This window comes from Ammospiza nelsoni, chromosome 18 (genome assembly GCF_027579445.1).
Source record: "Ammospiza nelsoni isolate bAmmNel1 chromosome 18, bAmmNel1.pri, whole genome shotgun sequence".
In the NCBI taxonomy this organism is placed as follows: Eukaryota; Metazoa; Chordata; class Aves; order Passeriformes; family Passerellidae; genus Ammospiza; species Ammospiza nelsoni.
In genome coordinates, this window is record NC_080650.1 from 11,387,327 (window position 1) to 11,402,641 (window position 15,315).

The following is a 15,315-nucleotide window of genomic DNA, read 5'->3' on the forward strand; positions in this document are numbered from 1 at the left end:
ACTTGAACAGTTCCCAGAGAAACCCAGGCCCTTCTGTTTGTTTCTATGAATCCTCCAGAAATGCTTTATCTGTTGACATCCTGGCTATGCTGATACGGAAATGAACTTACTTGGCCTCCTCATTTCACCCCTACATTGTCAGCTGACTTTGTCATTGATCTCCCTCCCTGCAATGTTTAAAGATTTGCCAGCCATGGACAGAACACAATGTTACAGATAGGTACCTTTAAAATTGCCTTTTAAAGAAAATTAGGATAATCAGATGAAAAATCTAATGTACGTATCAGTCACTGCTTATTATTGTCATTCAGAAACATGTTTGGGAAAGAAAAATAATTTCACTGAAAGCTTTTTTGGTTAAAAAGGGTGAATTAGAGAGAAAGAATCACATGTCTCCAAACGCCTTGATGAAACCATACTACCTCTGGACACTTTTGCCTAAAGTTAAATATTAGACACTCCCTCCCTGACATTCTTTTTTTTAATTTAGTCTAAAAGGCTTAATATTTAACTCAAAATACCTAACAACTGCAAATGCTAAGTGCTGAAAGTTGTTACATCCTCCAGCAGATACATAAAGCAGTGCTTAAACTCAGTGGGATATATTTAGAGAAGTGAAGCCATCCCTGGACTTCGTGTTCCACTCGAATGAGAAATCTGGTTGCTATGTTGTGAACTTGTGTGTGTTTTGAAGCAGAAGGCATGGCCAGTGCTTCAGTCAGAAAATCTGCTTTCAACAGGGTGTCTACCTTGGAGCTGCAGAAGGAAATGGCCTTTATTTGGTGCATTTTTATTTTGTCCCAGATCAAGGTCTTAATTGGTTCAATCCTTTATCTGACATTAAGTCTGGTTTTGGGATGGATTTCCAATTATAATGGGCCGCAAAATCCATGTTAAACTTCAAGTTAATTATTACTGGCTCCTGTTCAGAGTTTTACTGCAACTTCAGTGGACACACACCCTGAGAACCACTACTTTTTAATGACTTATTTCTAGGCCTTTTTGTTGGACAGGTATCACCAGAAAAAGCTCCTAAAGATGTTCTACTTTTAGATGTCTGAAGCACAAGAGTTGCTCCAGAAGTGGCAAGAAGCCAGGAACGGCCTCATCCCCTCAACATCCCATCGGCTGGACCGATGGAACCAGGGCTGGTGATCTTTTCCTTTCATTCTTTTTCTTTCTTTCCTTTTCTCCTTCTCTCTTTTTCCCCCTTTTTCTGCTCTGTGTTCATAGAGTAGGTCAGGAACCAACATTAAGGATTTCCAAGTGACTTTTTGTGGGCTCTCCGACTTTGTGGCTCTTTTCCACTACGAACATTTACAAGTCCTGCGCTCTCCCTCTTCCCTCCCCCCACCCCGTCCCTGAGGGACCGTCCCGCCAAAACCCGTGAGGGGAGCGAGGCGTGGCCGACGGGGCCGCCCGGGGCAAAGTGCAGGGGCCACCGAACGCCGGCGGGGCTGTGCGCGCTCGGGCTCCGCCATGGCGGCAGAGCTGGAGTCGCTGGAGCTGTGCCTGGAGCGGCACATCCCGCCCGGGGAACTCGCCGAGGTGAAGCGGATCCTTTATGGGGGCGAGCCCAGGTGCGCCACCAGGACGGGCTCGCCCCTCGCTCTGCGGGTTTCCGTCCGCCCCTCCTCTCGGCGGCCTCCGCGGGGATGCCCAGCCCCGGTGTGAGGGGAAGGAGGCAGTTATGAGGGGGGGTGTGCGAGACACAGGGCTGGGCTGAGGGGAAAAAGGAAAAGTAGGGCTGGTGGTGCTGCAGTGAGGTGACTGGGGGATTTTGGAGGTGATCCAGGTGCGGGGAGCAGGGCAGTGTGAGAAGATGTCGGACAGGGATGGAAGACATGACGGGAATCGTGATACCGGGGCGATGGAGCGTGAAGAGTAGGGATTAAATTTGAGGGAAGGACATGGGAGGGAAAGTGTTTTAATCCAGGTATGGCAGGTGGAAGTTTGTGTGTGTGCTCCTTGATTGCTGCAGCAAGGAGTCAATGTCTGGGGGACACTGAGTGACGACAGGAGGACAAGGAGGACATGAGGGGTGAAGTAGAGCTGAACAAGAGGGAATCAGCACAGGAGCTGGGCTCTGCCTGTGCCCCGGCTGTCATGGTGACAAGGGGCATGGGAGCTTGGGTGTCTCTGCAGGGTAAGGCAGAATTGTCATTCCCTTGGTCCACTGCATTCTCAACAGAAAAAGAGAGCATCTCATCTTGAAATGTCTTTGTTTCCTGTTCAATCCAGAAAACTTGATTTGCCAACTGCTGCACTGTCAGCAGCTCAGGAAAAAGATTTTGAACTACAGGGCTATGGATTTGAAGCTGCTCTGGAGCAATTGAGAAGGCCACGAATTGTTCGAGTGGGACTGATACAGAATAAACTTCCTCTTCCCACAGACACAGCAGTGGCAGTCCAGGTACACAGACTGGGACTGTTTTTATCTCCTCTTCTGCTGGATGGAAACATAACACAGTTCAATTGTTGATTTTAGGAACTTAGCATGAAATGTCTTAATGATTGTCTGGCAGTACAGGACCCATCACTACTGCAATAGAGCATTCTGTAAGAAATTTGAGTGACACGTTTAGTTTTGTTTCTCAGAAACACCTCTTGTATTTACCTAGCACACCCAACCTGCTTGCAGTTTTTCCAAAGCTAAATATTAGTAGCTCATTTTACACATGGAAGTCCTTTGCCTCTAAGATGAAACACAAAATCATTTACACGAAATCAGAAGGGATGGCAACCAGTGGAAACCACAGGTGCAGTTCTTGTTTTAATTGAGAAATGCTCCATTACAGGAAAATCCATTAGAGGAAACAGATTAATAAAGCTGTGTTCATTATTCTTTGTACAGCAGTGAAATCTTATTACAAGATAACATGGTTTAGTGGTGACTTGGCAGTGCTGGGTTAATGGCTGGACTTGGTTGATGATCTTAAAGGTCTATTCCAACATTAATTATTCTGAAACCATCATCTCTTAATATCTTGGACACAGCAGCACTGAAGTGACAAATCTGTATAGAAATAGTCTCCTGAGAGTAGCTTTAAAAAAAGGAAAGAAAATAATGCATTTATAAAACCTCCTGGAGTAGTTTTGTACAGGGACAGGACAGAACACTTCTGAAGTAGTTTGTTTTGGAAAGATTACCCATCACATATGCAAGTCATTAATTCAGTGAACAGATCAAGTTGGGGATTCTTTGTAACAGCTGTTGAATAAAGTACCAGCTGTATTAATGATTTTACTTTATGAATAACTAGTTAACTGTTTCTGTAAATCAATGTACAGTTTTTGATGTCATAGGTCACTGTAGTTTAGTTTTTAGTAATTTTTTTTGAAACCTGAAAGTAGCAATGCAAAGTACTACACCTGTGCTTATCTTTACATAGAATATTCTAGAAAACTAATTCATAAATACTTTGATGATTTTTCTTGGTAATAATTATTTTGCTCTTAGGACAGAGGGCTTAACATCATCCTGTAGATTGTTTACAATGAGCAGCAAAATTATAGTTTTTATTAATTCTGTTTAGATTTTCAGCTTTTTGTGAGTCAGGCAGCACTGAATTTCCAGCTATATAAATGTTGCAACCATGGAATTAGAATCCCATGGGAATGCTTTCTCTATTCTCAGCATCTAAATGCTTTTAAAAATCTAAGTCTGGCTGTATTATCAGTGTTCAGGGATGACAGCTGAGTTACTCCCCCTGAAAGCAATGGCTCTAAGTACAGAACAGGTGAAGTCGGTGTGAGCACGGGGTGTAAAGCAGGCAGTTGGCACGGAGGTGAGTTAAGCACGTGGCATTTTAACGGTGTGACAATTTAACGGTGTGACATTTGTCACCGCCAGGTGGCTGCTCTGCACAGACGCATCGAGGAGATGGTGGGAGTGGCTGCCATGTGTGGGGTCAACATCGTGTGCTTCCAGGAGGCTTGGAGTGAGTATTCCCTGTGCTGCCCTCTGGGCTCTCAGATGTTGCAGTGCCCTCTATTTTAGCAGCTGTGCTGTAAATGAACACTAGAAATCTCCCAAGGTACAACAATTGACTGCAGTGATTTGCTTCCTAAAGGAAACACCAAAGAGTCTGAGGTAGCAGAACTGTATGGAAGATATATGAGGGGTCTGTTGTATTGAAGACTGCCATGTGGTATTTGGAGCTCCTTCATGGCATCCTTTATGATGCCTTCCTCATTATTTTTCTCCTAAAACTTTGGGGTTTTTTTCTAGACATGTATTCAAATTTAAAAATAGTTTTTAATTTACATGTGGCGTCTGAGGCTTAATTGAGGCAAACCCCTTCACTTTCATGGCAAGTGAAGGCCATGAAATGTTTGTGAAGGCAGGTTGTTCACAGTGTACACCAATGACTGGGATATTTTGTCTTTTTACCCCTCTTAGGCTTCACTAAATGCATCCATTCTCTTCTGGTTTGCCCTGTGTGAGCTCAAAGCTCCTTGCCCTGGCTAAAAATATTTTTAATAGCTTTTGCCATTAAAGAAGGAAAACAGTTGAATCATTCTTAATTAATTTTTTTATCTGTATTCATGCAAATATCATGTATTTCTTGAGTGACATGAACATTTTTGTACATTTACCTTGCTTTGGTGTTTTCCAGCCATGCCCTTTGCTTTTTGTACAAGAGAGAAACTTCCTTGGACTGAATTTGCTGAGTCAGCAGAGGATGGGCCAACAACCAAGTTCTGTCAAGAGGTAAAAAACCAAGCAAGCAAACAAAAAAAAAAAAAGACCAACTGACATAATTTGAAGGAAAAGACAATATATCAGTGAACTGGCAGGCAGAATTTGCTGTATTTCTGACTTGTACATGTGTTATTTAACATTTCTTTTAATTAGCTGTTTTCAGCTGGCTGTGGTGTCTGTCATTCTGGGGTGCTGCAGGTTGGTGTCTGATAGAGGAATTGTGTTTATTTGTGCAGCTTGCAAAGAAGTACAACATGGTTGTGGTGTCTCCAATCCTGGAGCGAGATGAACTGCACGGTGGAGTTCTCTGGAATACTGCAGTGGTCATTTCTAATTCTGGAGCACTCCTTGGCAAAAGCAGGAAAAATCACATTCCAAGGGTTGGAGATTTCAATGAGGTAAGGTGCAGTGTTGTGACAATCAGGTCAGTCTTACCTTGCAGCTCTGTTTGTGCCAGCATGTGTTGTGTCAGAGTCACAGTGACAGGAAATGCAATGTGTTTCTAGAAAATGTGGTCACTTGCTGTCAAATCAGTTTTTCTGAGGTGAACTGGTAGTTAATTTATCAAGAAGGATTAATTTTTGTGAGAGTGATGAGTCTTAAAGGAAGAATAACATTAAATCTTGTTAGGTACTCTTCCTTGGCCCAGTGAAACTTCAGAAGTATCACTATCCTTTAATAAAAGGATTGTTTAAGTTACAGCTGTGTTATGTTTGTTGTGCACGATTGGCTTGGGTACTTTTGTCGTGTGTGCACATTGAACTTACTTTAATTTGCAGGGCAATTGTTTCATGGTTCAAGCATGAACATTACTTGCAGCCTTTCTGTTTCTCTGGGAGGTTGTCTTGGCAATGACAGTTCTTTTGCTTGTGCTTATTCGAGCAGAATCCCTTAATTCATTGTGCCTCTGACTGAGTGGCTGCTTTATGGCATCTCCTGTTTACTAATGGCATTATTGCAGCTGAAGCCCCCAGCAGGTTTTGGGCCATCCTCCAGGATCACAAACTGAACTGGCACTAAAGACAGTGACTGGTACATCTGAAATGTGTTTATTCATCCAAACAATTATCACATGCAGAAAGATCAGGATTAAAAATTAACTGAAGTCTAAAAATACATTGTCTTACCTAACTAAATATCTCCTTGTCAGCTAAAGTGAGTAATTAACAGAGGCATTTCTGCTAAGCACTGGAGGCTGCTGTATACCTGCAGTAGCTTTTGTTCCCTGTCTGACTGCTTCAGTCATCAAACTGAGGCTTCAGAACTTTTTTATTAATGTAAAAAGTTCTTTTGGGTGTCAAAACTTTGTGTTCAAAGACCTCTGGAAGCTTTGACCTTGCTCCCAGACCCGATCAGGCTGGTTTGAGTTTCTCCAGAGGAGGTTGTTAATAGAGTTCTACACAATGAATTTCTGGCACAGCCTGTCAGTCACCAGCCTTCCCTTGTATTTTTAACACTTACTCCGATATTTAATATTATTTTATCAGGTCTGTCCTTTAGCTAGCAAAAGTAGTAACTAACAAATCCATTGGTTACTTTCCATATTTTTTTATTTGTTCTTTATGTAATCTAACAAAAAATAAATTCCTGTTGCTTGTGCTAAGATATGATGTCTTTCAGTTTTCCTGACAGTGTTTAATGGAAAATCAACAGATTCCAAGAAACTCACTGTTTCCACCTATGAAACTGTAATGAGAGACACCTAAAAAAAGAAAGACTTTTTACTTTCTCATGTGAAGTATAAATAGAATTTCACTAAGAGTTTTGCATAGTTGCTAAAAGAAGTTGTTCTTAGAATCCTAAATGCCAGAATTACTACAAAACTATCTGTTTATAGCTTCCAGATATACTAGAATGATCTGGCACTTCTTGTGTCTACTTGTTACAGAATCAAGTAGTGCTTACCCAAGACAGCACTGTCTTCAGCTGGCTTTGGTAGCAAAGCATTAAGTCCACTCTTCTGAACTGAACAATTCTGATAAAGCAACTTCAGAAACCACCCAGGCTACAGGAAGGGATTATATTCATCTGTGTTACTTTAATGTTGTTTTCTTTATCAACAAAGTTAAACCTCAAGGAAGTATCGAATTTGAAATTGTTTCTTGTGGGCTGTCTCTGTAGGGCAGATGGGAAAGGAGCCTTGTTAAAATTGTGCCCAGTGAATCAGTAAGAACTAAATGGAAAGGGCAGAGAGGTTGGTCTGTGGCCTATTCAGCCATGTGTGGGAGGCCTTACAAACAAAAATCAATCCTTCTTGAGACATCACAGTTTATTGCTGTGGAGAGGATTGTGACCTCTGGTGTGAAATAAAGAAATAGGAACTGATGAATTCCCTGAAGCAACAGCATTCTTGTTTTTCTTCTGCTGTTGTAAGAAATGAAACTGAGAATAGAATAAAAAATGGAAATATATTCAAACAGCAGAATTGTTTTGAAAAAGACTTGTGTGAGCACCCACCATGTGGTCTGCTGTCTACAGACATGAAAGGAGATCAAATCACTGCCCAAGGGACTGAGAACTGATAATAAACAAGAAACATGAGATGAATATTTCACTGGACATACTGAACCTGTAGCCCTGGTTTCAGAGGGTGACCTCCCTGTATCTCTCATGCCACTGGCCCACACTTACAGGGGCCCAGGTTTGCTCCCCAGCTGGACCTGCTTGCTTGGACCAGCCCTCAGGTGTTTCCACTTCCTCCAGGACCAATGGCAGTGGTGGTTACAAGAACAGATAATTTCAATAAAGAGGGGTCTGCTTTACAGCACACCTTCCTTCTGGGATGAGAGACGTGTCCTGTTGGGTCAGGGTGCTGGATTGTGTCCCTTGCACCAGAGGATACTGTCAGGCATCAGCCTGGCCACTGCAGCCTCTGTGCTCCCTTGGGATCCTCAGCATTGTATAAGGAATGTTGGGTGGCATGTCTTGTCTCCTTGTCTGTGGGTCTTTACCACTGTCTTTGTCCCTGTCTGAACCTGGTGATGGTACCTTCAGCACATTTTGGAGGTGCATATGCCTGCTACATAAAAGTTCCTTTGTTTGAAAGGAGGTGTAAGAGTGTAATTTCAGTGACTACACACTCCTGCTGCTGCCTTGGCATTTCGGTATCCATCTTTGCCACTGCCTAAGTGATTTTGTAAATCTCATCACATTATCCTCAGCCTTCCATCTACAAATTAAAAAGCTTTTTTAGTTGGAGGTAATTCTTTGCACGTTTTTAAGAAGTCTTCCTTTGTGGGTTTTGTTGTTTGATTGGATTTTTTCCTTTTTTTTTTTTTTTTTTTTTTTTGTTGTTTGTTTGTAGTCCACTTACTATATGGAAGGAAATACAGGACACGCAGTGTTTCAGACCCAGTTTGGGACAATTGCTGTGAACATCTGCTATGGGCGCCACCACCCTCTGAACTGGCTCATGTATAGCATGAATGGAGCAGAGATCATCTTTAACCCTTCAGCCACTATAGGCTCACTCAGGTAAAACACAAACTGGGCTGTGCCATTGCTCCCTTTCTGGCTTAGCTGAACCTCTGAGCCCCTCACTGGGGCCTAAAGGCACCTTGCTGAGGTCTTGGAATGTACTCTCCTTGTTTTGCCTTCAAAAAGGAGCCTGCATTCTCCTCAGTGATAGGAGCCTCCTTGAGCCAGGTCTCATAAGCTCTTGGAGGTCTGTTTCTTACCCAAGAGAGAAATACCTATATATATATATATATATATATATATATATATATATATATATATATGCCTACCTTTGGAGGCATAAAATCAGCAGGATGGCTTCAGTTCCTCCACCAGCAATTTTGGGCTTTCGGTCTCCTCCCAGTAACTGATTCTCTTTGAGAACTTTATTGTACATCAGCAGCTCTCCTGTCTTTGAGACAGCTGGTGCTCTGAAAACTGAGAGTTTATTTAGATTTTTTATGTAATATTTTTGCTATACAATAGGTAGTGGTCATTTTCAGGCTTATTATACCAGCTTGCATTGTCCACCTAAGGGGTGTGGTATGAAATTTCAGTTTTCAGAACCAAGCTGAGATACCCTTTTCTCAGAATTTTTTTTAAACTGTTGGCAGTTTCATGATTATCAGGCCTCTTGAACCAGACTGGACCAGTGTAAATGTCCCTTGAGATTAATCTTCTGCACATTAACATTAATTGCACCCGACTGACTTGATTTCCTAGAAGCTAACTGTGGCTGCTTGGACAGAAAATGTGCAGTGTGAGGCAGAGTGTAGATGCAGCCCTGGAGTGTCAGTTAATGAACAGTTTTCTCTGTGTGTGCAGTGCATTAACACCTCTGTGTGTGTGTGTGTGTGTTGCAGCGAGGCGCTGTGGCCGATCGAAGCCAGGAACGCTGCCATAGCCAACCACTGCTTCACGTGCCCCATCAACAGAGTTGGAACGGTTTGTATCCTCCTTGCCTCATTCATTCCATCATTCAGGCCTTGAGCAGGGGTTTGTTCAAGGCAGCATGGGTTCCCCTGCTGGGTAACCACTGTTCTGGGGTTTATGGTGTGATTTGAAGATGGACAGTGATGAGGAGATTGAGAGCTGCCTCTGTTGCTGCAGCCTACTTTTTGGTTGCAGCTGTTTCCTGTTCTTGAATTGAATCTTTGTAATAGGCACCCACCCTTTTGCTAACTCTCCCAGTTTCTCTGTGAAATCAGTATTCTTTTAGCCAAAATGACTGAAACATTAATATATCCTTAAGTCAACAGTACACAACTTGGGGCTGTTGTACAGCTGCTATCTCTAGACTGTAAAATTCTATAATGAAATTAATTAGTGCATGCAGTAAGTCATTCTTACCTTCAGACTAGCCCAATTACACAGTATGTATATTTTTAAAATCAGATTCCCTGCAAAAATCTAGAATTGTCCTTGCTGCTATGTGAATATGTTTGCCTTTTTTGTGATCTGAAAAGATATGTTTGGTTAAATATCTCCTCTTTTGCCTCTTTAAACTTGTGAAATGGATACGAGGCATGTTCCTGAAGTGTATGAACAACAGGCAGTGATACAGAAAGACCTTGTGTTCTGTGCTATCCATCACAGAAACTAGGCCCCTCTGATGACTCCCTTTAGACAGTGCTGATTGTGTGCCAGAAAAAAATATTTGTAGATTTATATAAACTCCCAAAATATGATAGACTAGCAAGGATTTCTTGAATGAAACGGAATTATACTGCCACCTATGGATTCCTCTTATTTCACAGGAATACTACAAGAATGCCTTTACTTCTGGAGATGGTGGAAAAGGTATGTTCAGAAATCACATTCACTACCAGTTCCCAGATTTGCTGGAAGTTAAAGAGAATTATCAATGAGGAATATGAGATTTTCTTGTATGTACTTATATGTTGAAACACAGTAATTTATGCTGTGAAAACTGTGGCTGCTTGTGGCTCCATCCAGAGTGTGCCTGAGCCTTTTTTAGCCAGTTCTGGAGCAAAGTGTTTTTAGCAGCTGCATGAGAAAGGTCAGTGGAATCCATGGCTTAGTAGTACAAAAAATGGGGTTGATTTTTGGCACAACTCAAGAGTTGTGCAATATGAAATAACATCTTTTCTGTGCCTCAAATCCCAGTGTTTTCACCTCTGACCTTTTATTGAAAATAGAATGGGTGTATCTCTGTCAGCTGGTTTGAAAATGTATAATTCGACAATTAGAATTCATTTAAAAGCAAAGTGAAAAGCAATGATGGGAATAAATAATGGGATAGCATAATGGTGCATTATTTTGAAAGGCAGTGCAGGGTGATTTTCCTGATAACTTCACGGTGTAGTCTGCATGAAAATTATAACTGGCCAAAACTGCAGTTATTTTAGGATCAAGCTGTGACTCTTCAAGATGATTATCTTGCCTAAAGGACAGTGAGTCCCCAAGAAATGGAGTCAGGTTTTAGGGGACACTGCATGTTAAGGTACAAACCTGTTTGCAATTGATGCTTTTTAACAATCTCTCTAAGCCCACCACGAGCTGGGCCATTTCTATGGCTCGAGTTACGTGGCTGCGCCGGACGGCAGCAGGACCCCGGGGCTGTCTCGCACTCAGGATGGGCTGCTGGTGGTAGAGATGGACTTGAACCTCTGCAGGCAAGTCAGTGACAAGTGGAACTTCAAGGTAAGCCTGACTATGAAGGAAATAAAATATTAGAACAAACAAGCTTTGGTAATGGTTCTCTGTGGTTGTTGTTTCCCTGGGTCTGGATTGAAGGCACTTGAGACAGTAGTTCATGTTGGGACTCAGGTGTTTATTATTTCTTATCAGTAAAACAGTCTCACAACTGTGAGTTGGGCAGGTTTCATTAGAAGGCAAAAATGGCCAACAGTTTCTTGTTACAAGGTATTTTAAGACTGAACTCTCCAATTCAGAGCTGACACCTGGATTATTTTCCCTTTTAACCCAATAACTGATCCTAAAGAGCCCCCAATGCAGACTTTTCTGCCCAATTACAAACTGCCACCCAAACCCATGAAGAAGGAAGAAGAAACATGAAGAAACCCAGGCTGACACCCTGTGCTCTCCATCTTGCTTCCATCCACAACACACTAAAAACCCCAAAACCTCAATTTCTCACCAAGTGATACACCTACACTGCTCTCTAGAATCTCTGTCACACTTTTATGGATTCCAGTCTATCTTGACGTCTGGGAAACTTTCTCCATGGATGAGGGTCAAAGTCAGAGCTCCCCTGGGGGTCAGGGCACCCCAGAGCAGACACAGAAATATTCCCAGTGCCCTGGGTTTCCATAATTCTATGATGTTACAATAGTTAAAAGGCAGCCTTTCTTTTTAATTTTTTTTAGCAGTTCAGAGCTTAAATTGTTGAAGTAATTTACCAGGATGTTATGGAGGCCAAAAGCATAAATGGATTTGGAAAAGGAGTAGCTAAATTCAGGGAAGCTAGGTCAGTAGCTTTCAGATGAAAACTCTAGCCTGAGGACCTTAATGTGGACTGCCAGCAGCTCTGAGGATTGCTGGGGAAGAGTTTTGCTTTCCTTGTGCAGTGAATGCAGCCATTTGTGCTGAGCTGAGCCAGGCTCATTGGATCTATCTAACATGGTATATATTCTTAAAGGCCTTAATTGTCACTTCTGGTGAAATTTAGTGAAAACCCAAACCCACAAGCTTGAGAACTTTCTGAAGGCAAAATTCTTGCAACGTTAACTTCCTGAATTTGTGGATATGTTGAAACTACAGAGAAAGAGCTGTGTACTGTATATATTCAAGTCTGAAGCATCTTAACACATGTTTGAATTTATCTAAATCAGATTAAGATAGCTGCAAGCCACTCCACATGGCTTTAACAAACCTTATTTATTACTATTTTTTTGTATTCTGAGGTAAAGCTAATTTGGTTCATCTTTCCAGAGGGCATAATTGGATTTAATTTGTCCAGCAGCAGTGCTGGTTGAAGAAATGGCTGCTTCAGCACAGCAGCTTGCTAACCCTTCAGTTGTGCCACTACAAGCTGTGTGGGTGCTGTATTATATACTGATTTAGTGGAGTGAGCAGATTAATTATTTTACACAAAAGACACTCTAGTTCCTTTTTTATTCTGATCAAGTTTACAACAGGCCACACAAAGATCCTGTTGGAATAAAAAAAGAAAAAAAGTGGCAACTCTGGAAATAGGCTTTGTTGATGAAGAAAACATCTTGTTTGCTTCTGTGGAGCCAGATCTTTTGTTCCAGTTCTCAGTACTGCTAAAGACTAGAAGTTTTTCCTAGTCACTCTTAAGATCAGCATGATTTGAATCCTAAAAAAATAGACCAGAACTCCTGGCCAGCAGCTGTACAATACATGTAGGTTCTTCAGTGATCACCTAGTTTTTAAAATAAGTAATAATTTGCAAGGAGTGTCAGTTTTTGAACATCATGCTACTGCAAGCAGGCATTTATTTTATAGAGCTGCTTTATTTGTCTGTTGTTCATTACAGTGTGGTGCAATATTCAATGTGTTTTGATGTCAATTTGACATAAAAATGAAAAGTCCCTGGATTTGAAATGCTGAATAAGCTTTCTAATTAAAAAATAGTAATTTCTTATATATAGCACAATTTCTTTTTTAATATTGCTAATCCATACATAGGGACTAAAACCAAGAAGTAATTTCAGGTCATCTTCTGGGCCAGAATTGCATTTGTTGTTTTACAGATGCCTGTGGTAGGCATGTGGTTGTTGCCATAATGGAATTAAGTTGTGCTGAAAGATTTTTAGCTTTTCACATCAGGCACGCATTTCGTTTTGCTTTGCCACGAGTCTGAGGCCCTTCCTCAGTGCAGAGCAGAGGCTTGGTGTGTCAGGAAGCACATGGAGCATTGCCTCTGCCCCCTTAGCAGGGGTATCTGAACAAAGGCAATTGTAGTGATTGGGAAAAACAAACAGGAAAAGCAAAACACTGCCCTTAGGCTGATTTGTGTAGAATTGTGTATTTTTGTTGTCTTCAACTCCTGTGCTTTCAGCACCTTTATTTCATGTTGATGGTTTGGAGTGCTATTGTTGGGTTTTGGTACTTGAGGCACAGCTGTGGTTTTGTTTATGTGACAGGGGAGAGCTGTTTCCTTTTCCTCTCAGCTGTGGCCAGGCCAGAGGTGGTTCTTGCTTGGGGGGAATGAGGAACAGTGGTCACAGGTTTTCTCATCCGCTTTAACAGGAACTGAATTAACCTGCTGGTATCTGCAGTTTGCACCCAGTGATGCCTGAAAGGGACATTCAGTAGAATGTCTTTGCTAAACTTAGGGCAGCAAAGGGGTTAAATTAAATAAAGATGTGATTTGCCTCTCTCAGAGCCAATATTGTGGGTTGTGCACTCAAAAGAGGACGATGGCACTACCTCAGGTGCTGTATTGCAGCACTTCCAGCACTTGCTCTGTTGCCCAAACCATTGATATTTTGTGTTATTAATGGGTGAAATAAGAGAAACCCAGGGTTCTTTAGTTGTCAAGGTCATGACATGGAGCCCTAATTACAGAGACACTCCTCTGCCTTCACTGACATAACTTAAAATTGTTGATGCGTAAGAAAGCAAGTCCACCTTTCACATTCAACTTTCAGCTGTCCAGAACAGCTTTAATAAGTAGCAAGTCAGTGGACATGACTGTCACTGAAGGAGAGCTGCAAAATAGGAAGGTGTTAATTTAAAACTTGGACTTTTCAGGGTGGAACTATGCTTCTTTTTTGGGTAGACATACAGTCCTAGGCAACATATGAGTTCTTTCATTTTAAAAAAGTTTTTGTAAAAAAAAAGTTCTTTTATATAAAAAAAGTTTGTGCTAAGGCACTGGAGATCTTGATTTTGAGGAAATTATAGTTTTGATGTTTGGGACAATGAAATCATATATTGTCATAGGAAAAACCAACCAGTAGATAGAAATATTTTCTACTGAAGTACTTCTGTAGCTTACTTGAAAGAACTGAAGCTTTGATTTTTCTTTTCCAGATGACTGGTAGATATGAAATGTATGCAGAAAAGCTTGCTGAAGCAATCCAGCCTTTCTTTATACCCAATATCATCAAAGAGTAAGAGAGAGCATCTCATTACACTCAAATGTTACAAGACAAATTCAAAGTTACTGTTGGATTATAGCGTTACAGTGTTGCTGTTTTAATGTTCAGTTTAATTTCATGTAACCAATTTTAAATAATAGGAGTCAGAACTGTGTCAGGTTAGATAATTGAAAATGGCTTCTTAAGTGTGTGTCATTTACACTAATGAGTCTAAAGTTGTTCCTTGCTAGAGATACATGCAGTGTTTTCTAGAGACAGACATACAGTGTACTGTGGTAGAGTTGATGGGATGAGTTCAGAGGACATGAACATTTTTACATTTTTAAGCTTTGCATTGTGCATCTGTTTCTGCTTTCTGGTTTTTACCCTCTGCCCAGATGCATAATTTAGGGAGAAATGAGGCAGAAATTGTTTTCATCTGGGTTTTGTTTGCTTTTTCTGCTTACAAACTACTTGATGCAATTCAGTTACAGCTGAGTAATGTACCAAACATCCCAGTTGTGTCAAGATCAGATGTGGGTGCTGTAAAGCAGGACTGCTTTGGTTCTGTTGCCTTTACACAACCACAGCTGGAGCTGTCTTTGCAGGGCCCCTTCTAGGTGCAGAAGTCTTGTTCAGGGAGATGCTTTGGTATCTTCTGAAGCTCAGTGCCCTGAAGGGGAGCAGAAATAGAGACCCTGGCCAGTGCACAGGCAAGGCTGGGGCACTTGCCTGCTTTCACTGTGAACAGAAAGCTCAGGATGGGTAAGGAAGACTCCTTCCCTGGGGCTGCATTCCAGTAGGATATGTGGTGGCTGCAGAGTACACAAACCAGCTCTGGAATAAAGGTAGTAATGATACATTTGCTGTTCTTAGGTAGTACTGAAATGTTAGTAGCATATTTAGTGTTCTTAGGTGGTATTCTGAAATTCTGCTCTGTATGATTTGGGTGATGGCAATGAGTGTTCAGGCAATGCAGACTGAATACAATTTACAGCCCTGCAACTATGAATTTGTAGCTAGTAATAGTAATAAATGTTTGAACTTTTGTTTTTCTAAATTACAATTTCAGAGTTTCAAAACCATTATTTCTAATAAACTTGTTAATAAATGCACTTGCTA

General features: G+C 41.4%; 1 protein-coding gene across 1 annotated transcript; it reads left to right on the top strand.

Annotated features, from left to right (window-relative positions):
- Positions 1-1,441: 1,441 nt before the first annotated feature.
- UPB1 (beta-ureidopropionase 1) lies at positions 1,442-15,308 on the top strand. Its single transcript, XM_059484897.1, has 10 exons — positions 1,442-1,580; positions 2,242-2,413; positions 3,854-3,941; positions 4,620-4,714; positions 4,942-5,103; positions 8,010-8,179; positions 9,025-9,106; positions 9,919-9,961; positions 10,671-10,825; positions 14,147-15,308. The coding sequence occupies exons 1-10, from the start codon at positions 1,480-1,482 to the stop codon at positions 14,228-14,230; spliced, it is 1,152 nt and encodes a 383-aa protein (XP_059340880.1). The 5' UTR covers positions 1,442-1,479; the 3' UTR covers positions 14,231-15,308.
- The last annotated feature ends 7 nt before the right edge of the window (positions 15,309-15,315 follow it).